The following is a 23,341-nucleotide window of genomic DNA, read 5'->3' as shown; positions in this document are numbered from 1 at the left end:
CTTTCAATAGTTTAATGATTCCAAAATTTTATGTGCCATAATGTCCTATGCCAGGAGAATGATTTAATGAATTATGGTACACCCATTTGTTACAATGATATGCAGCCAAAAAAAATAATGAAAATCAAGTACCAACTTGTTAAAGGTATGAAGTTATGTTTGTAAAATTTATTTACATGTAAATATGCAGATGGGAAATTATGAAAATGACATGTTTATCAGTTCTGTTGATGAGATAGATTTTTAGAAGAAATATTCTATTTTCTAGACTTTCTTAAAGAGTATGGGATTTTTTGATGTTGTTTCTATATTCATATAGAACTATATATCTGGATTTAAGGACAGATGATTTTCTCCCCTTTAAGAAAATTGGCTATAACAAGATCCAAGTTACTGAAATAGGGAACTGTGCTGAAGATAGGTAATAAAGGAAAACACTTTCATTTGACTCAAGAACTCACTTCTGAGTTCTCCTAGTCTATTTAATAAATATCTTTGGTATCTATAATATTTTTATGAAATAGCTGCAGTAAATGTTAGATTATACATTAAATTTGTATAGCTTTAACCAATAAGTCATTTGATATTTTCATTAATATTTTATCAAAAAAAGTTCTCAGAATCACCTTTATACATGTTCCGGGTAATTTGTCATCCTAGCTATGAACATGTGTTCAATTAAAAGGAGTCTTTTTAAAAAGTAAGCAGAAAATTACGAAGCAAATTTTATAAAATAATAGGGGAATAAATTTTAAATGGGGCAAATGGCAGTATATCTGAGAATTCCTGTAGAAGATACCTCCTTTCTAGAGAAAGAGGCATCTTAGAAGTTGTATTATCTCTGACATTTATTCATTCACAGGCATAAGAGGCCTGCTGTATGTCAGACAACTGTGCTACCCATTAATCTCCTAACTATGCTCCTTCCACTTTTGTGTTCCTTTAATCCACACCACTCCTCAAACTTTCTCGTACGAAAATCTGATTTTCTACTTTCTGAACTTGTTGACAACCTGAGAATTACAGCACCACTCATCTTCACTACCTTCCATCATCTTGAATAAGTGAAGGAAAATGGTATTGATTTTACTTAGCATGATATTTTTCATGAAGATCCAGGGGAAATTTGGAAGGACTATGTAAAGATACTTCCTGCAAAGTATCATCCTTTAATGTTAGTGTAGGAAATTCCCCAAGACAGTTTTTCCTCAGGATTGGTAATTATTCGGTTTCTCCAAGATGAACTATAAAAACATTTGGGGCGGTGGGGTGGGGGAAGAGAGGAGAAGACTGAGGTGAAATCAGAGCGAGAGGACAGGTTTTTCCTAAAGGAATGAAATTAAGAAGCACTACTGTAGGGGTGACTTTGACTCTGAAACATAAATAATTCAGTCAGGTACCATGATATTTATTTTAATAATGCATACCTATAAGGAGAAATTTTAGCTTTCTTTAGCTAACGTAAAGTCTTTTTTCTGTGGCCTTCTCTACCTTGAATTTATACATTTCTATATAAGAACTAGCCTTGAAAATACATTTATTGGTTTATAATAATGGCAGAAACAGTTCTTTGGTCGGGAAAGTCTTAATTTTTACGCAAGCTATTACATTGGTTTTTCTGGATTAGTGTAAAGTAGTAATCACCATAATGAGATTTGATTTAGAGAACTGCGAAGGCTTCCAGATTTGGGAGTATGCTATTATGCCTGCTAAGCTTATGATACTTCAGTTTACCAGTAATAACTGAAGCAAATAAAAAAAAAATATGAGTTACCATAGATAAGTGTATGGAGGTAACAAAGAGAGAGGGTAGGAGAGGTCAAGGCTAGACTTTAACACCACATCACTCTCTTTCAAAGCAACACACTGACAGGCTCCTGTCAGAAAGGGTCATTCTAAGTAATTGGTTAATAAAAGGAATGGCTGTCTCAGGATTCAATAAATGGAGCATCAGTGTCAAAAAGGAATCTGTTACTGAATGAAGCCATTTGGAAGTTAGGCCAAGAATACGGTATTAATGAGATTGGCACTGAAGTCTGTTTTCTGCTGTAAATTTAAAATTAATTTTGCAGGCTTTTTAAATTAAATATTTATACTGTAGATTTTAGATGCAGTTATTCTTGCTAATGTTGAAAATATTTATGTCACCACTCCAGCGCAGGATGTTTCTAGTATATATCACTCTATAAATGTGCCTGATTCTTTTTATCTTTTGAAGATCTTTTGGCTTCTGCTCATTCTCCCTCTTCTGCCCCTCCCCCATCAACTGTCTCTCTCTCTCTCTCCCCTTCTCTCTCTCTCTCATACACATACACACGTGGTTGGGTGCCTTCTTTAGCAATGGAGTTCTGTATATGAGTATTTAGAAACTGACTGGGCCATGTACTTTATTGCTGAGAAGTCCTAGAAGAACCACTTAAGTTTTTGTTAGTATTTGTTCCTACAATTATATTTAAATAAAGGATTAAACTTCTAGCAGTAGAATCAAATCTTCTAGTTTTTGTTAAATTTTATGTATTGTAGGTGTACTATAAAAATGGTTCACTTTTTTGTAAGATCATTTGATGTTTAAATATAGAAGGAAAAATAACAACTGTCATTGCTTGTAAGGTAAAAATAGAAACATTCAAGGAACTTTATCTCCTGATACATTCACATTCAAGGACCTTTATCTCCTGATACAAAAACATGATTTTAAAATGTAATAATCTATGAAAGCATTTATTCTTAATGTGAAACTAATTTACCATGATAGGATCCTGGGGGGAAAAAAACTCCTTTAAGACATATGTGTTCACTTTAAATCTTCCATGGAAATCTTGCATTGGCTGCCTCTACATCAATTGAATTAACATGGATATTATATTTTTAAAAATCAAAGATATTTTCAGTGTACATTAACTCTTTTCATTTTCTCATACTAAATATTAGTTGCAAAATGAGCGAGAAAATGATCCAACTCATATACCATTAATGGAAGAAGTATCTACGTGGAATAGTAGAATTTTGAAGAGGACGGCTATTACAGTTTGCGGATTTGGGTTTCTTCTTCTTGTTTGCAAGCTAAGCTTCCAGAGAAAATAACCCTAATATTTGTTTTTGAATAATGTATGTATAATTCAAATTACCTACAAATGTTGCTTTTAACTATTTGTGGCACAGTATAACTACATTATTTGCTGATACTCCATGAGAGAAATTCTGAGAGCATAGAGCAGAAAGTTTCTTTAGAAAATGGTTTGTTGGTTTGAGTTGAAAACATAATTTGTTATATTGTTATGTTAATTTTGATCAAGCAGTAAATTATAAGTGATTCTTAAGTTTGATTCTGTGATTCTAAATCACATTCAAAATAAAAGTTTTAGGGGCGCCTGGGTGGCTCAGTCAGTTAAGCGGCTGCCTTCAGCTCGGGTCATGATCCTGAGGTCCTGGGATCGAGCCCCACGTCCAGCTCCCTGCTCGGCGGAGAGCCTGCTTCTCCCTCTCCCTCTGCCTGCCGCTCTGCCTACTTGTGTTCTCTGTCTTTCTGTCAAATAAATAAATAAAATCTTTAAAAAAAAATAAAAGTTTTATCTAATATTCTTTGACATTTAAAACCAGTGTGTTCCTGACTCTAACTATAGAGAACAAACTGGTGGCTACCAGAGGGGAGGTGGGTGGGAGATGGGGGAAATAGGTGATGGGGCTTAAAGAGGGCACTTTATCATGATGAAAAGAATAAAATAATTTTTAAAAAAACTTCCTTTGTCACAGTGAATCTTACAGAATTTGTAAAGTGTTCATAAGTCAGTACCCTTTTAGTCCGTATTTTTTCCCTTCTGTAATTATAAGGAATTTCTTATTTAATTTTTTTTTGTTATATAGCATTAGGAAATTAATTTTGAAACTGTTTCAGAGAATGCAAAGCATAAAGATAAAATGTAAAATTTTTGAATTATGGATTAAAAACCTAGGGAAATATTTAAAATGGAAATTTAAAAAGAAAATTTAGACAATAGTATAGAAAGCACAGAAGTACCTTAAAATTTTTTATGTAATGCACCTAGGGGAACTATGACATGTACCATGTGTAACATTCTTAAAGGTGTTATGAAAGTGAGTGGCATGTGGCAAATAATTTCTCATATCAATCTAAAGAAGTAATACATGATTTTGGTTTTTGTTTTTTTTTTAAAGATTTTATTTATTTATTTGAGAGAGAGAGAATGAGAGCACGAGAGGGAGGAGAATCCGAGGGAGCAGCAGACTCCCCGCCGAGCAGGAAGCCCGATGCGGGACTCGATCCCGGGACTCCAGGATCATGACCTGAGCCGAAGGCAGTCGCCCAACTGACGGAGCCACCCAGGCACCCGCTTTTGGTTTTTTTTTTCAAAATCAAAATGATATTCAGATTTTAAAAGTAAAGGTAAAAAAGGGGAGGCCCAATTTCACAGGACTGTAATAATTAAATCTTGCTCCACTTACTCCCATACTTCGATGCAGTTGATCTACAACTGTTGAAAGGTAAACTTCAAGCAAAAGGAAGAAATTGTAGAAGACAAGGATCGCACAAGGAGCTGTCATTAGTGGCAGCGTCTGCTCTTGGTTATACCAAAGCAGCAAGACTTGTGTCATTCCTTTTCTGAGAATGTACTCAACCATATATCACTGGAAGGGACCAGTGTCTGACATTTTATCCTAAGTGCCATAGCAAAACTTTTTTCTGTTATCCTTCAATATAAAAGGGCTCAAGACTTAGAACCAAACTAGAATAGGATAGGAGAAAAGGTCCTTCTTCTAACACACATCACGTTTCACTCGACCAAGGAAAACAGAAGGTGTTCAATAAATGTTAGTTTTCTTAAAGAAAACAGACATAATACCTGTTTATTTAACAGAAGTCTTTCACCTCAGTTCATCTTACAGATGATCGTATTTCATCTATTGGCTGAATAAGTCACTGTTTTTTTTCCTCAAACCAAACTTTATGCATCTCCCAAATACGAGGATGAACTATGAAAACGCAAATTGATAAAATACTTGTTTTCCAAAGAGATTACTGAATTCCTTAAAATAATGATCTACCCCAGTGTACTTCAAGCATAATTAGCCATTCAAGGGAAATACCGTAAAGTCCATTTTATCTGCATATTCTGAGTATATTTTTAATTCCTTGACAAATACAGTATAGTTTTCAGATTACAGATTGAAAATAAATAGGGCAACATTTGTTGTGATTAAATTGTTTCTTCAGGGGTACCCAGGTGGCTCAGCCAGTTAAGCATTTACCTTCGGCTCAGGTCATGATCCCAGGGTCCTGGGATTGAATGAGTCCCCGCATCAGCCTCCCTGTTCAGCAGGGTCTGCTTCTCCCTCTGCCTCTCCCCCTGCTCATGGTTTCTTTCTCTCAAATAAATAAAATCTTTAAAAAAAATTGTTTCTTCATGCATAACAAAATAAGATTTTCCTCGTCATTTAAAAAATGGTAATTTTATCTAGAGTATAAGTCTCTTCCTCCTGTGTTTGATTTGATTACAGTGCTTTACCACAAGAGGGGTGTTATCTTCTGGTATATTCATTCTTTTATAAGATTGTACAAATCATTTTTCTTCTCTTAAAACAAGTTCCACAGTGATCCCTCTAAAACCACACAGATAGAAATATAAACCAAGTGTTAATTCTATGCAGTTGAAAGTAGAAAAACTTTATTTTTTTAATTAACTGGCATTTAATTTTTAATAAGTTGGGATCAGAAATGTTCCTATATCTTATAATCAACTTTGGAACCCAAATAATACATTTTAAGCACCTCTTTCAAAGAAAGATAAGCATGCATACTTGCTGCTCTCCTTAAGTGGGGGGCTTAGTGCCACCTGGCAACTCTATTCCATTTCCCCAGTACATTTACCAGCTTTTTCACTGGTGAACTATTTTAAGATTCTTTGTCCTCAAACTTCTAAGACCTCCTCCTCATCTCACTCTTAAATGATGGCCTTGCTTCTTACTGGCCTTGGGAGTAGAATCAGTTAAAGAACTTCCACACTGAGTTTCCAGTAGTTAAGAAGTCAGCAGATTGGGGCACCTGGGTGGCTCAGTCGTTAAGCGTCTGCCTTCAGCTCAGGTCATGATCCCAGGGTCCTGGGATTGGGCCCCGCATCGGGCTCTCTGCTCCGCCAGAAGTCTGTTCCTGTTTCTCCCTCTCCCTCTCCCCCTGCTTGTGATCCTGCTCTCACTGTGTCTCTCTCTGTCAAACAAATAAATAAAATCTTAAAAAAAAAAAAAAATCAGATTTTCTTGTAAAGGGCCAGATAGTATTTTAGGTTTTACAGGCCATGCGGTCTGTGTCACAACTTCTTGACACAGCTATTGTAATGCAGAAGCACCTGTAGACAGTACATAAATGAATAGATGTGAGTGTGATATGATAAAATTTTATTTACAAAAACAGGTGGTTGCCCAGATTTAGTCCCCTAACCTGTAGTTCACAAGCCTAGTCAAAGGTCACAGAGTTACAACTAGGAGTTATTTTAATTTTTATGCAGTCGGACAGCCTCTGCCTTTTGATTGTTTAATCCACTCATATTCACTGTTACTATTGGTATATATTATTGGTGTATTGAACAGAAATACCCATTTTTTGTTTTCTGTATGACCCGTAGAAAACCTCTTTAATGATTTTTTTCACCATATTTTTGAGTTATTTTCTTCATGGTTGCTCTAGGGCTTACCACATACACATCTTAACTTATAAGAATCTCTTGAGACTTATAACTAAATTTCAGGGCCCTTTTTAACTGTCTCCCTTTCTGATTTTTCTGATAGGCTGTCGGCCACATTTGGTATTACACCAAACTGTCAGGTTCCACTAATTACTGGTTGATTGCTCTACTGTTTAGTGCATGCCCTGAGGCATGAAGTGCCCAGCAGTCTAACAATTCAATTTGGACAGGGGTAGTTTTTGAAGTCAGATTTTGAGGTTTATCCTGACCAGGGGAGGACCCTTCTTAGCTGTCTCTTTCCCTGGTTCTCCCCGGTGAACTAGGCGGCCTACAGTTTAGCTTGTTGCTCCCAATTAAAAAGAGCTCTTGTCTTTGAGGATGACCTTAGGCTTGATTTTCTCCACATTCTCTTTCAAATAAAGTCAGTTCCTCTGGGGAGAAGTTTCAAGCTCTCCTCTCTTACAGACTGATTCTCCCCCTGGGCAACGTCTCTGAGCCACTTTCGGAGTGCTGGGTAGGGCAGTAGCCTCTGGTCTTCTGGGCTGATTCTCACAAGTCTGCTCTGTAAGTGAGCTGGCATGAGAGAGATCAGGGCCCCAGTATTCTGGCCTGTAATTTCCAGAATACAGTCATTATCCTGTGGGACTCAGTGGAAGAAGAAAGCCCTCAACTCTTATCAGCTACCCACCAGAATTTGGCCACTTAAGCTCAGAGTTGGGGTGGGGGGGGGCGCATGAGAAATGCTGGCGGCTTGTCCTTCAGATGAGATACAGTAACCCTTATTTGGTAGCTTCGGAGAGAGGCGGCCCATCTTCTTGGCCACAGTCCTCCCAGAGGGGAGCTTCTGCCAAGCTGAACTGATTTGAGGCTGCAAGGGGCAGGTGGTGAGGGAGAGAATAGATTATGATTTAATATTCTTACCAAGTTTTAGTAGATTTCCTTGAGTAAATGTTTCTTCATTGGTTCTGAGCCCTTAGGACTCTTTCCAGAGACTTTAAATAAAGGTTTTATTTTTATAGCTTTCTCCAGCTTTGCTTGTTTCTCTGGGGAGTAATAGCATGCTGCTCCTCACACCTCCATCCTGGCAGAGGAACTCCTTCACCATTATTTCTAGGGTATCTGCTATGCGCTTAGCATAGTGCGTGGCCCAGAGGAGTGTACAAGACTTTTTTTGAAGCCAGAAACATTAGCTAAATACTTCTCACGTTAGCTTTATCCAGTTCGAGGTTAATATAGGATGCTGAAAAGTCTCAGAGCACCTCAAGTCTACTGGAAACAAGGGAAAGACCCACCTAGGTTTGACTAGGGTACATTAGAGCTAGATAAATGATGGGTAAAGCAAGGCTACACTCTCAATTTTGAAAACTTTCCTGTGGGAGGTATTTCAGCTAATACCTAACTTAAATTCATTGTATTCAGTAAATATAGAAAACAGGATATTTAAAAGTCTAAAAGGGTATCACTAAGAAATTAAGCCAGCTACAGTTTCAAGCACCAGAAGCATTGAGTTTTGGTTTCCTTTATGGGATGATTTTATAGTGAAACATTTTTTGATCTTAACACTATGTGAAAGTTAATCTTTAAGAACACAGATAGCCATGATGACTTCTGTTTTGCACTCCAAGTCACTCTGTCACTGCTTAATAAATAATCATTTGTAGCTCTGTGGGGGTGGAAATAGGGTGGGGATTTTCTTTCTGGCACATCCACTAGTGAGTAATACATTTATTTCAAGTGCCAATAAAAATGTTATACTGGACTTATGTGACACATTTGTTAGTTATTAGAGAAACCAATTCTAAACCATTTGAGCAATGCTCTATTATATTTCTGTACCAGTAAGTTCAGACTGTCTTATCAATATTCTAAACAAAATGAACAAGTTTTTAATACTGCATTACAGTATTTTATTTACCGTTAAGTAAAATAAAATAAGGACGTTTTCAGGAGTGGCACCATCTCTGGACTTCTCTCAATAAGATAATATTATCACCTTTGTCTTTTCAACTGATCTTTCATAATTGTTTCCATGAATTTTCTTCCTGGAATCTTTCAAACACTTTAATCTCCTTTTCCCCCCCCCCTTTTGAAATCCATGTCACTGTTATATGCTACCTCTTCCTTCTCACCGTGCTAACCTGCCCATCACGTCTGCAATGACCATGAGATAGAGCAGAAAGTAGCCTAGGTTTCAGCCCTGTTGTCATTAGTGTATACTTTTTCTGGGTCTTGATTTCCTCATCTGTAAAAGAGATTATTTCTAAGACTGACTCAGAATAATGCCATCTTCAGAAATAGATCCAACGTGGAATTCTGAAACTAGAGCAAAACCTTAGAGGCTTTATGAGAATCAATGTTTACTAAGCAAATTGAACCCCTCGTGAGTGGTTTTGCTTTTGATCTCACATTCAGAGATGTAATGCGTAAGAACTGATTTTAATATTTGGTTGTTGCCAATTTTATATCTTTGGCAAAATTACTAGTAGTGACACTTCAACTCATTAAATGATTACTGAGTGCTTAGTATGTGTAAGACATTATACCCATACATTATTTATTTTATATGAGATCAGAAAACCTAAAAACTTTATTATTAAGAGAGATGATAGGGTTACTGCTATTTTAAGGATGTAAATGTTAAAACTTCATAATACTGCATCATAAGAAAGGGTGTGGTCGAGTGGTTTGTTTGTTTCTTTATTTAAATTTCCACCCTTGAGAATGTGGTGAAAGACTGACTTATCTTTCCTTTGGGGGGTTAGGGCTCAACCTTAACTATGCCCTCCCACAAAACAGTTACAAAAGGAAAATCGGCAAAATTCCCAATGTGTGAGATCTTTTAGAAGAGATTTAGACCGAATTTAAAGTAAATTTCTACACGTCGTGGATTCAAGGCTCACTAGTGTTAAACCAATTTTGGGAGTTGCAGATGTACAAATTTTCCTGCCCCCAGTGTAAGGAATTAAAATGAGACCCCTTGAATCTTCAGTAGTAATACTGTAACTCTCTAGTCAGGAGTAATATTATAATTAATTTTTATATTAGTGGCAGTATTATAATATACTTATGGTTAGCTGTGGCCAACCAAGACTGGACTTAAAATGGGGAAATGAAAATTAAAGTTATTATGCAAAGTCCCTAAATCAGCTTCTAGATAAAATAGGAATAGCATCATAGCATGAAAAAAAAAAAAAAAAACTGCAAATTTTGTTCTTAGTAAGGTTTTGTTTCCTGAAGTGCCTTCTGTGACGTGGCTCCTAGATCTTCTCCCTTTAGGAGTAAAGGACTTCCTGGCCCAGCTGCTGTGAGTGCAGGGAGCAGACCTGTCTCTTTGAGAGTTTTCTCCATTAAAACAAAGCTGCCTTCCCCAAAACAACAGCTTCCCCAAGCTCTCTCCAGGGATGGCTAATCAACCTCAGGGTCCTTCAGGGGACTTCGTCCCAACTCAAGATAACCCTAAAGGACTCCCCTGCTTCAGAGCTCCCAGTAGGCCTGGCTGAGGTCTTCACTGAGGCTGCGTCACAGCCCCTCTCCCTTCTCTGCCCACTCCTGCTTCCTCCCTTCCCTTGCACAGGTGTTGCTCTCCAGAGCACTCCCTAAGAAATGTCCAGTATGCTAATCACCTCAGTATCTGCACCCTAAGTACCCCAGCTATCACCAGCAGGGCCTTGCATAAGTCTTGAAATACATGATTATTATTAATCATTATTTTCTCTGAAACTTAGTTTCCTAATTTGAAAAATAAAGATTATCCTGAGCTAGGGTTGTTAAGAGTGTTAAATGCCGTGACATAGAAGGGGTTGTAGAGTTTTATAATTAATGCAGATCTGTGACCAGGCAGACCTGAATTCCAGTTTCAGCTCTACCCCCTACTAGCAGTGCAGCTTTTAGAAAGCTGGCTAAGCCCTCCAAGTCTCTGCCTCTTCATCTGTGACATGAACATAACAATAATAATCATACTTAAAAATTACCTTTAATTGGGCATTTACTGTATGCCAGTCATTTAGCTAATTTAACAAAACTTATTTTTTAATAAACCTATCCTGTAAGGTTGTTACAAGGATTAGTGAACTAAGGCTTATAAAGGGTTTTCTACAATGTCTAATATATGTCATACATTAAATAAATAGTAGCCAGTATAATTTCTGTTATTACTCACCTAAAGCATTTATTACAGTGCCTTAAATACTCAAAAATGATACTCTACATGAGAAAAAAAGTCAGATTTTTCTAATTGCCAGGACCGTATTTTTGAGAGAAATATTTTCTATCATGTAGTGATACATAACTAAAAATAAATTGTCTAAACTGACAGATGTATTCACAATCCACAAGACAGCAGTTAATAGGTCTTGCAGATGTTAAATTATCTGATAGGACTCCCTTTATTTCCCCTTGCCCTTTTTAACAAATTGTACCATACTCAAATACAGAGAGGTACAATCAGCCACAAGTCAGAAGTAGAAGCCATTTGTCTATAAAGCCAAGCTTATTAAACCCTCTTGTGATAGTGGAGAGAGCTGGAGTTTGCATTCTTACTGTTCCATAGATGAAGACTGGGTGGTGTAAGGAGGTGTGTGACTCAGTTGTGGTCAGACTGTCAGCTTGATACCTGCCCTAATACACTTTTACCTTCCCAAGTCACAGAGGACCTCCTCTCCTCTCATTTTACACACCACAGGGGGTGACAGAGTTTATCCACCAGAAAGGTACATATTTTCTGAGGTTTTTATTCATTAAATTCACCTGACTTGAAAAATATTTACTCATTTCATGTCTACTTGAAAACTAACACTAAAGATGTGGAAAAATCCAAGTTAACTGATGTGCTAAATAATCTGAAGTGACATAATTTTAAGCACAGATATGGGGCTGCTACCAAACACCTAGAAGCCATAAAAGGGAGCCATACACTAAGAATAGTGAAAGAACCCTCCTTGTACATATCCTGGAGCAGCTGCACCAGCTCTGGATAGTCTAACTCTTCAATGTGAGAAAAATAAGCTCCTCTCTGATTAAACACTATGGTTGGGTTTTCTGTTAATGGTGCCAAAAGTATTCCAAACTAATACAGGGTTATACTTATGTTGTCTCATTCTGCAATTTGCTTCTTCCCTCAATATTATTTTCCAATACATCCATGTTAAAAAGCAAAGATGTAATTAATTCCTTTGAACTGCTGTATGATATTTCATCATATGTCCATCACAACAACCTGTCCCCCCACTGATACAATTTTGAGTTATTTTCGATTTATTCTCAACAGTATTACTGTACATGCTTGTACATGTGTCCTTATATACATGTGACAAAGTTTCTTTAGCTATATTTAGCAGTGGAATAGCTAGTTATCAGGCACAAATATTTTCAAAATCATTAACTATTGATGTCGCCAGGTATTTGTTTGCCCCTCCAGATCTTCTCACCAACCTGGGAAGCTGAATCTATGAACCACATCAAAGGACCTTTACACTCTTGATTGGGTTTATCCAAAGGAGAACCCTGGCAGAATATCTGAGGTAGAGCAGGGTTCATGTATTTCTTCAGCTAGCTCTCCTCCCTGCAAGACTGCCATCTGTGACCCTCAACTGAAGGGGACTGCACCTCTACAAGATTCACTCCTTCTGGGTTCCAGGAACCTTCACTTCCTTTTTCTTCCAGTCTGAGGGTGGTCACAGCTCCTCTGCCTACACCTTCAATAGTCTCTTTGTAAATCAAACCTCCTTGAATTATCCCACCATGTGTTTCCAGGCAAGAGCTTTACTGTATCACTCCTACACTGCTCTTCAAGGAGCCTATGTTAATTTACAGACCTATCAGCAGTGTATGAGTGAGTGTTCATTACCTACACCACAGCCATACCAACACTTAATATTAACTGAATTACACTCCTTCCTATATGATGGATTCAATAAAGTTGATTGTTTTATCTTGAACTTTTCTGATTACTAGTGATGGACTTAACATTTACAGAATATTCTTTTATTTATTTATTTATTTATTTATTTATTTATTTATTTATTTGAGAGAGAGAGAGAGAGAGCACGAGAGGGCAGAGGGTCAGAGGGAGAAGCAGACTCCCTGCCGAGCAGGGAGCCTGATGTGGGACTCGATCCCGGGACTCCAGGATCATGACCTGAGCCGAAGGCAGTCGCTTAACCAACTGAGCCACCCAGGCACCCAATTTACAGAATATTCTATCTAAAAGCAGCAGAATACACATTCTTCTTCAGTGCACATGGAACATTCTCCACTATAGATCATATGTTAGTCCACAAAACAAGTCTTCATAAATTTAAGAAGACTGAAATCATATCAAGCATTTTTTTCTAACCACAAATGGTATGAAAGTAGAAATCAATTACTATAAGAAAACTGGAAAATCCACAAATACATGGATATTAAACATCATCCTACTGAACAAATGATAGGTCAAAGAAGAAATCAAAAGAGAAATCAGAAAATAGAAAATATCTTGAGACAGATAACATTAGAAATAGAACATACCAAACATAGAATGCAGCAAAAGCAGCTGAAGAGAAATTCACAGTAATAATGCCTACATTAAGAAACAAGAAATTTTATACCTCAAGGATCTAGAAAAAGAAGAAGAAAGCCCAAAGTTAGTAAAAGGAAGAAAATAACAAAAATAAATGACATAGAAACTAAAAATACAGTAGAAAAGATCAGTGAAACTAAGAGCTGGTTTTTTTGAAAAGAAACAAAATTAACCAACCTTTACTCACCAAGAAAAAAAAGAGAGAGGACTCAAAATTAGAAATGAAGGAGAAGATGTTATAACTGATACCACAGAGATACAAAGGATCATGACAGTTCCATGAATAATTATGCACCAACAAATTGGAAAAACCTAGAAGAAGTAGATGAATTCCTAGAAACATACATCATACTAAGACTGAATCATGAAGAAAGAGAAAATCTGCTCAGACCTAATACTAGGTAGGAGATTAAATCACTAATCGAAAACTTCCCAACAAACAAAAGTCAGGACCATATGGCTTCACCAGGGAATTCTATCAAACATTTAAAGATTAATTAATACCAATCCTACTCAAATTCTTCCAAAAAATAGAGGAGGAGGGAACACTTCTAAACTTATGAGGCCAGCATTACCCTCATGCCAAAACTGGACAAGGTCACTACAAGAAAAGAAATTACAGGCCAATATCCCTGATGAACAAAGGTGCAAAAATTCTCAACAAAATATTAGCTAACTGAATATAATAATACATTAAAAGGATCTTACAGGATGATCAATTGGGATTCATTCCAGGTTGCAAGGATGTTTCAACATGGACAAATCAATGTGATACACCACATTAACAAGATGAAGGATAAAAAAAATCATATAATTATATCTCAATAGACGAGGAAAAGCATTTGACAAAATTCAACATCCACTCCAGATAAAAATTCTCAACAAAGTGGGTATAGAGGGAATGTACCTCAACACAATAAAGGCCATATATGACAAACCCAAGCTAACACTGTACTCAGTGAAAAAATAAAGAGTTTTCTTCTAAGACCAGGAATAAGACAAAGATGCCCACTCTTGCCACTTTTGTTCAACATAGTACTGGAAGTCCTAGCCAGAGCAATTAGGCAAGGGGAAAAAAAGTCATCCAAATCAAAAAGAAAGAATTGTAACTGTCTCTTTTTGCAGATGACTTGATATTATACATAGAATACCCTACAGATTCCACCAAAACACTGTTAGAATAAATTGATTCAGTAAAATTTCAGGATAAAAAATCAATATATAAAAGTCAGTAATATTTCTATACATTAGTAATGAACTACCAGGAAGAGGTTTATGAAAACAACATATTAACAATCACATCAAAAAGAATAAAATGCCTAGGAATAAATTTTACCAAGGAGATTAAAGACATGTACACCAAAAACTAAGACAATGATGAAAGAAATTGAAGAGGGCATAGTAAATGGAAAGCTATTTCATGCTCATGGATTTAGAATTAACACTGTTAAAATGTCCATACAAACTAAAACAATCTATAGATTCAGTGCAATCCCTATAAAAAATCCAATGGCATTTTCACAGAAATAGAACAATCCTACAATTTGTATGACACCACAAAGACCCTATGTAGCCAAAACAATCTTGAGACAGAACAAAGCTGGAGGCATCACATTTACTGATTTCAAACTATATTACAAAGCTATAGTAACCAAAACAATGATTTTGGCATAAAAACAAGCACATAGACCAATGGAACAAAATATAGGTATAGGGCCCAGAAATAAACCCACACATATTTGGTCAATTAATTTACAACAAAGGAGCCAGGGACATACAAAGGGGAAAGGATGGTCTCTTCAATAAATGGTATTGGAAAAACTGGACAGCCACATACAAAAGAATGAAACTGAACCACTATCTTATAGTTTTCACAAAAATCAACTCAGAATGGGTTAAAGACATGAATGTAAGACCTGAAACCATAGAACTCCTAGAAGAAAACATACCTAGAGTTTACCAAGAGTAAACCCTTGGACATCAGTCTTGGTGATGATTTTCTAGATTTGACAACAAAAGACAACAAAAGCAAAAATAAATAAGTGGGACTACATCAGACTAAAAAGGTTTTGTACAGCAAAGGAAACAGTCAACAAAGTGAAAAGACAACTTATAGAATGAGAAAATATTTGCACGTGACTTATCTGATAAGGGATTAATATCCAACATACAAGAAGAACTTATGCAACTCAATAGGAAAAAAATCCAATTAATAAATGAGAAAAGTATATCTTAATAGACATTATTCCAAAGAAGACATACAGATGGCCAACAGGTACAGGAAAAGGTGCTCAGCATCACTAATCAGGGAAATGCAAATCAAAACCACAGTGATATATTACCTTATACCTATTATAATAGCTATTATCAAATAAAAACAAGAAATAAGTATTGACGAGGATGTGAAGAAAAGGGACCCTTGTACACTATTTGTAGGAATGTAAACTGGTACAGCCACTATGGAAAACAGTATGGATGTTCCTCAAAAAAATAAAAATGGAACTACCATATGATCCAGCAATTTCACTTCTGGGCATTTATCTGAAGGAAATTAAATCACCCTCTCAAAAAGATATCTGTACCACCATGTTCATTGCAACATTACTCACAATTCCCAAGACATGGAAACAACCTGTGTCCATTAAGAGATAAATAAAGAAAATGTGTGTGTGTGTGTGTGTATGTGTGTGTGATGGAGTATTATACAGCCATTAAAAATAAGGAAATCTAGTCTTTAGCAACAACATGGATGGACCTTGAGATCATTATGCTAAGTGAAATAAGTCAAAGAAAATACTGTATTATTATGTATATGTGAAATCTAAACGTTTTTTTAAATGACTTATAGATACAGCAAACAGACTGGTGGTTGCCAGTGATGGGATGAGGGGCAGATAAAATGGGTAAAGGCAAACTTCTAGTAATAAAGACAAAGAAGTCCTAGGGATATAGCATAAAGAATGGAGACCATAGTGAACCATACTGTATTGTATATTTAAAAGTTGTTATACAGTAAAGCTTAAATGTTCTCATCACAAGAAAAAATTTTAACTATGTGTGGTGATGGACATTAAATTTATTGTAATCATTCCACAATATATACATATATCAAATCATTAAGTTGTATACTTAAAATTAGTTATATGTTAATTCTATCTCAATTTTTAAAAGCAGGAATTTAGATGGAATATTAGTCATAAAAAAGAATGAAATCCTGCCATTTGAAACAACATAGATGGACCTAGAGAGTATAATGCTAAGTGAAAGAAGTCAGAGAAAGACAAATATCATATGATTTCACTCATCCATGGAATTTAAGAAACAAAACAAACAAAAAGACAAAAAAAAAAGACAAATATAGAGAACAAACCAGTGGTTGCCAGAAGTGAGGTGGGTGAGGGATCAGTGAAATAGGTGAAGGAAATTAAGAGTACACATCATGATAAGCACTGAGTAATGTGTAGAATTGTTGAATCATTATATTGAACATCTGGAATAAAACACTGTATATTAATTATACTTGAATTTATAAAAAAATAGATAACATTTTTAAAAAGCAGTAATTTGGGGGGCAGTTACATAGCAATAGATAACTGGAAAAGTTATTCATTGTATTATTCCTTTATTGGTTAACCTAGAGATTACAATATTTATTCTTGACTTAGAATATGTATTAAACATGGTTTCATAATCATGCATTTTTATTCTAATATTTTCTAATATCCTTTGAGACTTCCTTGACCCATAGATTATTTAGATGTATGTTGCTTAATTTCCAAAAATTTGGAGATTTTCTTGATTTCTTTCCCTCACTGATTTTCCATTTCATTCCATTTCAATCAGGGAACATATTTTGTATAATTTCACTTCTTTTAATTTGTTAATGTTTATTACCCAGCATACCATCTATCTTAGTGAATGTTTCATGTTCACTTGAAAAGAATGTATATTCTGCTGTTGTAGAGTGACATTCTATAAATAACTAAATTCAGTTGGTTGATGGTGTTGAGTTCTATATCGTGCTAATTTTCTGTCTGCTCATTCTACCAACTACTGAGAGTGGGATGTTGATATCAACTATGATTGTTAATTTGTCTGCTTTTTCTTTCAGTTTGGTCAATTTTTGTTTCATATATTTTGCAAGCGTATTGTTTGGTGCATATACATTTAGTACTGTATTTCTTCTTGGTAAATTGACCCCTTTATAATTATGTCATGGCCCTCATTATCCCAGGTAAATATTTTTGCTCAGATACCTACTTTGATACTGACATAGCTACTTCATCTTTCTTTTAATTAGTGTTTGCATGATGTATCTTCTATCCTTCTCCCTTTTTACCTACTTGTATTATTACATTTGAAGTGAGTTTCTTATAGACAGCATATAGTTGGGTCTTGTGTTATTTATTTATTCAATCTTTATTTTTAAATTTTTGTGTTGGGACCATATATATTTTATATAATTATTGATATGTCTTGATTTGTAGCTACCATTTAATTATTTGTCTACTAGTTTTGTTTTTCATTGCTCTGGTCTACTTTCTTACCTTCTTTTGATTATTTGAAGATTTTAATTTTTTATGTTCTTTGCTATATGTCTGTATAGTCTTTGTTATTGGGATTACATTATATATGTGTAACTTTTTACAGTTGATTCTAAAATAAACATTTTACAACTTCAGGTAGAATGTAGAAAGTTATCACCATATAAAGTCCCTTTACCCTCCCAACTTGATACTGTAGTTTCTTATGTATTATATCTACACACATTGAAAACACTATCAGACTGTTCCCTTTTTTGCCTTCAACCATCAAACATATTTTAAATAGCTGGCGAGAAGTAGAAGTTTATAATATTTACCCAGCTATTTACCATTTCTCTTGCCTTTCCTTCATTCTAGGTTTTTCAAGTTTCCTTATATCATTTCCCTTTTGTCTTAAGAAATTCTCTTAGCATTTATTTTAAACAGGTCTGCTGACAGTAAATTCTTCATCTTCCTTCATCTGAGAGTCTTTATTTCACTTTCATTAATGAAGGATATTTTCATTGTATATAGAATTCTGGGCTGAGGGTTCTTTTAATTCAGAGCTTTAAAAAATATTGTTTAGGGCACATGGGTGGCTCAGTCAGTTAAGTATCAGACTCTTGATTTCGCCTCAGGTCATGATCTCAGGTTCCTAAATTACAGCATGGACCTGAGTGGGGCTCCCCACTCAGCTTGGGATTCTCTCTCTCCCTCTGCCCCCCCACTTGTGCATGCATATTCATGCTCTCTCTCTCTCTCTCCTAAATAAAATCTTTAAAAAATAAAAATAAAAATATTGTTTAATTTCCTTCTGCTTTCATAATTTCTGATGAGAAATCTATAGTCATTTAAATCATCATTTTCCTTTGTTCTTCATAAGTAATGCCTCATCTGTTTCTGTCATCTTAGAAGATTTTGTATTGGCTCTTAGCTTCCAGCAGTTTTATTCTGATGTGTCTTGGCATGGATCTCTTTGAGTTTACCCTGTTTGGGGTTTGCTGAGCTTTTAAAATCTCTAGGTTTATACCTTTGACAAAGTTTAGGAAGTTTTTAGCCATTATTTTTGCAAATATTTTTTGTTGCAATGGGATATTTCTCATCTCCTTCTAGGACTCCATGACATATTACACCTTGTAGAATTGTTCCACAGTTCCCTGAGGCTTTATTCATTTCCTTTCAATCTCTGTTTTTAGGGCTGGATAATTTCTGCTGATCTGTCTTCACATTCACTCACATTTTCATCTCCATTTTGCTCTTGGTCTTGGCTAGTGAGATAGATACTTCATTTTATCACTGTGAAAGACAATGTGTACATTTTTCGTTCTGAAACTTCTGTGTTGACATTTTTCGTTCTGAAACTTCTGTGTTGTTACTCTTTCTGTTTTCTGTTTCTTTGCTGGTATTTTCTATTAGCCATTTGTTTCAAAAGTATTCATCCTGGGGCTACTGGGGGCTCAGTCAGTTAAGTGTCTGCCTTCAGGTCAGGTCATGATCTCAGGGTCCTGGGATTGAGCCCCAGGTCCAGGCTCCCTGCTCAGTGGGGAGTCTGCCTATGCCCCTCTTTCTGCTCATGCTCTCTTTCAAATAAATAAAATCTTTTTTTTTAAAAAAGTATTCATCCTGGGTGCCTGGGTGGCCCAGTTGGTTGAGCAACTGCCTTCGGCTCAGGTCATGATCCTGGAGTCCCTGGATCGAGTCCCGCATTGGGCTCCCTGCTTGGCAGGGAGTCTGCTTTGCCCTCTGACCCTCCCCCCTCTCATGTGCTCTCTCCCTCTCTCTCTCTCTCTCATTCTCTCTCTCTCAAATAAATAAATAAATAAATAAATAAAATCTTTAAAAAAAGTATTCATCCTTACTTCTTGGCACATTTTCATAACAACTGCTTTAAAAGTCTTTGATAATTTCAACACCTGTGTCATCTAGAAATTAGTGTCTGTAGATTATCTTTTCCTATATGATTTGGATTTTTTGTGGTTCTTTGCATTCCAAGTAATTTTTATCATATCCTGGACATTTTGAATAGATCATGAGAAGACTCTGGGTCTTGATTAAGTCCTGTGGAGATTGCTGATAGTCTTGTTTTAGCATACAATCAACCCAGTTGGGTTCAGGCTAAAAATTCTGACCAACTTTCTGTGGCTTCATGTTCTGATGTTATTTCAATTTTCAAAGCCTTTGCAATGCTATTCATGCCCGCCTCACACATATAAGACATAGTGGTTTGTCTGGTACCTGGGAGGTGGTCTATCTCATAGTTCTGTTCTCAAAGTCTTTTGTATGATATTTAGAGTCAGATCCACATGTGTACAGCTTGGGAATAGGCACAAGAGTTCACATACAATGTTTTGGGGTCTCTTTTCCAAGTTCCTCATTCTCTCTGACTTCCCAGATATTTTCTGGTTCTCAAGGACTCCCCTTCTTGGTCCTATGGCCAGAAACTGTGGCTTTAGTTATCTCACTCTGCCATTTACTTTCTGTGATTATACCCATTTCTGGAGCCACACAACAGAAGAGAAATGAAAAGAGAAAAAAAAGGCAATGGAATTTTGTCCTGCTTTCTTGAAACCACAGCTCCCCTTTTTGGAAAGGAATTTTCCCATCTGTCAGAGTTTTAGACACATGTGGGCTCTCACTATTGCTACTGTCACTACTGCCAACACCAACATAGGACTTTTCAGGAGACCCAGGTGTAAGAGATATGGGGTGGAGAGATAGAACTGAGGGGATTTCTCCCACTCTCTCTAGTATATTAGGAGTCCCTTTCATGCTCCTTGAATCAAAACCAGAGGGCTTCTCTGGAGTCTTCTCCTGTAGGTCCCTCTGTTCATACAAGGTACCCACTTCAAGGGTTTAGCTACCTTGGGTCCAGGCTGCAGGATACCAGAGGAGGTACAAAATAAGAAACTCATCATAACTTATTAGTACTTAAAATTTCCATTTTCTTCAATCCACCCACTACCATTTCCTTTTCATAGTCTTCAAATAGCTTCTCTATGCATTCTTTCCAAGTTGTATCTCTTTTCAGTGGGAGAGACAAGGTATTACTTCATCTAACCTGGAATCAGAGTACCCTCCTGCTTTTTGTGCTGGTGATGTCATACATTTTCCTTTTACATGTTTTAAACCTCACAAGATATTATAATCACTTAATAACTGTTTTAACATTAATACCATTTTATATCTTCCCACAAATTTACCCTTCTCAGTATTCATTCTTTCCTGCAATTCCATAATACTATCTGGTATAATTTTCCTTCAATCTAAAGAATTATCTTAATATTTATTTTCTTAGCTTTTGTTTGAAAGCATCTTTGTTTTGTCTTCATTTTTGAAGGATCTTTACAACGATTATAGAATTCCTGTTTAGCAGTCCCACCTACCACCTCTCTTTTTTTTTAAGATGTCATTCTACTGTCTTCTGATTTCAACAGCTTCCATTGAAAAGCCAGCCCTAGCTTATGGTTTCTCCCACAAAGCTACTGTGCCTGTCTCTTCATGCAGCTTTAATATTTTCTCCTTGTCTTTGTCAGCAATTTAAGTGTGATGTGCCTAAGAATGGTTTTCCCTGTATTTGTTCTGCTTCAAGTCTGTAGATTTCTTGAGTATGTGCATTTCTTTCTTTCATCATTTTGGAAAATTCTCAGAAATATTTCTTTAGTCCCATTCTCTCTCTCCTCTAGACACTTTCACTTGATCTCTTATTTTCCTTTCTATATTTTATATCCTTTTAATTCTCTCTGTGCATTATGTAGGTACTTTTTATTGACCTCTCTTCTTGTTCATCAGTCCACTGTTCTGCTGATTCTAGATAGTTCCTCAAACTATCTATCTAATTCTTAATTTCAGTCACAAATGCCCTTTCCCCTCCCTCGGTTCTAGGATTCTTATTTAAGTTTTCTGTATGAGTTCCAGTTCTCTGTTAAAATTATCTGTTATTTTTTGAACTTTTAAAAGTTATTTTGGTAACTCAAATCAAAACTCTAAATTACTTCTGGCTCTCTTTTCTGTTGATTTGCTTGCTGGGTTTTGTTTTGTTTTAATTTTTAGGTGCTGGATATAATGGATGAAAATTTAAAGAGACCCTGAATGATATGTTCTTTACAGGGAGAGTTGAGTTTTCTTATGGCTCACTTTGATCCTGTCAAGAGCTGGCTTTAGACTTTATTGGGGTTACTTTGTTTCAATTTTGCCCATACTCATGGAGTGTAGTCCTTATTTGCAAGGTAAGGGGAAGAAGAAGAAACAAAGAACAGCTCCTCTTTCAATTTTGAAAGATATCTTTCACTTGTAGAATTCTGTGGGGACCACTTTTTTTCTTTAAGTATTTTTTAAAAGTTGCTTTCTTGTCTCCTGACTTCCATTATTGCTAATGAAAAATTAGCTGTAATTCATATTCTTGTTCACCTGTATTTAATGTATCTCTTCCCTTTGGCTGCTTTAGAGATTTTTCTCATCTTTGGTTTTAAACAGTTTGATTATGATATATGTAGGTGTGATATGCTTTGTATTTATTCTGCTTGGGGTTTTCTGACCCTCTTGGGTCTATAAATGAATGTGTTCTCTTATATTGGACAAATATGGTACAGTGTTTTTTCATATACGTATATATAATCTCACATTTTCTCTCTCCTTTATTTTTGGAATTCACTTCCACATATATTAGACTACTTGGCATTGTACCAAAGATATCTGAGGCTACATTTCTTTAATTTTCAGTATCTTTTCTCTCTGTTCTTCAGATGAGATAACTTCTATCTTTTAGTTTATCATCTTTTCTCCTTCCAACCCCATTCCATTGTTATACCCATTCAGTGAAGTTTTCATTTCAGATATTATACTTTTTGGTCCTAGATTTTCACTTGTTTCTTGTGGCTTTCATTTCTCTACTGAGATTCTCCATCTACTTGTTCATTGTGATCATATTTTCCCTTAAATACTTGAACATAATTACAAGTTATTAAAAAAATTTTTTCCCACCAGTTCCTACATCTAGGCCATCTCAGAGTCAGTTTCTTTTGACTACTTTTTCTTGAGTCTGAGTCACATTTTTCTGGTTTTTCACTTGCCTATTAATTTTTGTTATTGTATGTTCAACACTGTAAATTATACAATATGGTCTTCCTTTAATCAGTGTTGGTTTTATTCTTGTAAATTTCCCTTGGCTTGTCTGGTTTGTTTTTATTCTTTGAGAATGTGATATGGAGAGACAAAATTTTGAATTTTTGACCTAAAACATGATTTTTACACAAAGGTGTGCCCTTCCTAAAGGGATGGCCTTTCTAACATCTAAAGTGAATGCTTGAAGTGCTTCATGAGGTCTCTCCACCCCCACTGAGATAAAATTCTGTCTCTCAACACTGCATGATATGTGATATGCAGCAGGAGATCCCTGCTAGGCCGTGCAGTCTTATCATGTCCATATTCATCTCAGCTCTTGGCCAAAGAACCATGGTGAATCCCCATGTAGATTCTTAGGGCCCCCTTTTTCACAGCTACCTACTTTCAGATATGCTACCCTGCCAATTTCAGCTGCTTCAATAGTCCAAGAATCCAAGTTC

General features: G+C 35.9%; 1 protein-coding gene across 1 annotated transcript in view; it reads left to right on the top strand.

Annotated features, from left to right (window-relative positions):
- Positions 1-3,455, top strand: part of ASZ1 (ankyrin repeat, SAM and basic leucine zipper domain containing 1) — a 47,884-nt gene extending 44,429 nt beyond the window's left edge. The window contains exon 13 of the mRNA XM_027574171.2: positions 2,932-3,455. Coding sequence (XP_027429972.1) covers positions 2,932-3,084 — 153 coding nt within the window. The 3' untranslated portion in view covers positions 3,085-3,455. The remainder of the gene's footprint in view (positions 1-2,931) is intronic.
- The last annotated feature ends 19,886 nt before the right edge of the window (positions 3,456-23,341 follow it).

The sequence above is a fragment of the Zalophus californianus genome, chromosome 12 (assembly GCF_009762305.2).
Source record: "Zalophus californianus isolate mZalCal1 chromosome 12, mZalCal1.pri.v2, whole genome shotgun sequence".
Taxonomy (NCBI): domain Eukaryota; kingdom Metazoa; phylum Chordata; class Mammalia; order Carnivora; family Otariidae; genus Zalophus; species Zalophus californianus.
The sequence above is the reverse complement of the archived record's forward strand: the minus strand, read 5'-3'. Positions and strand labels throughout refer to the sequence as shown.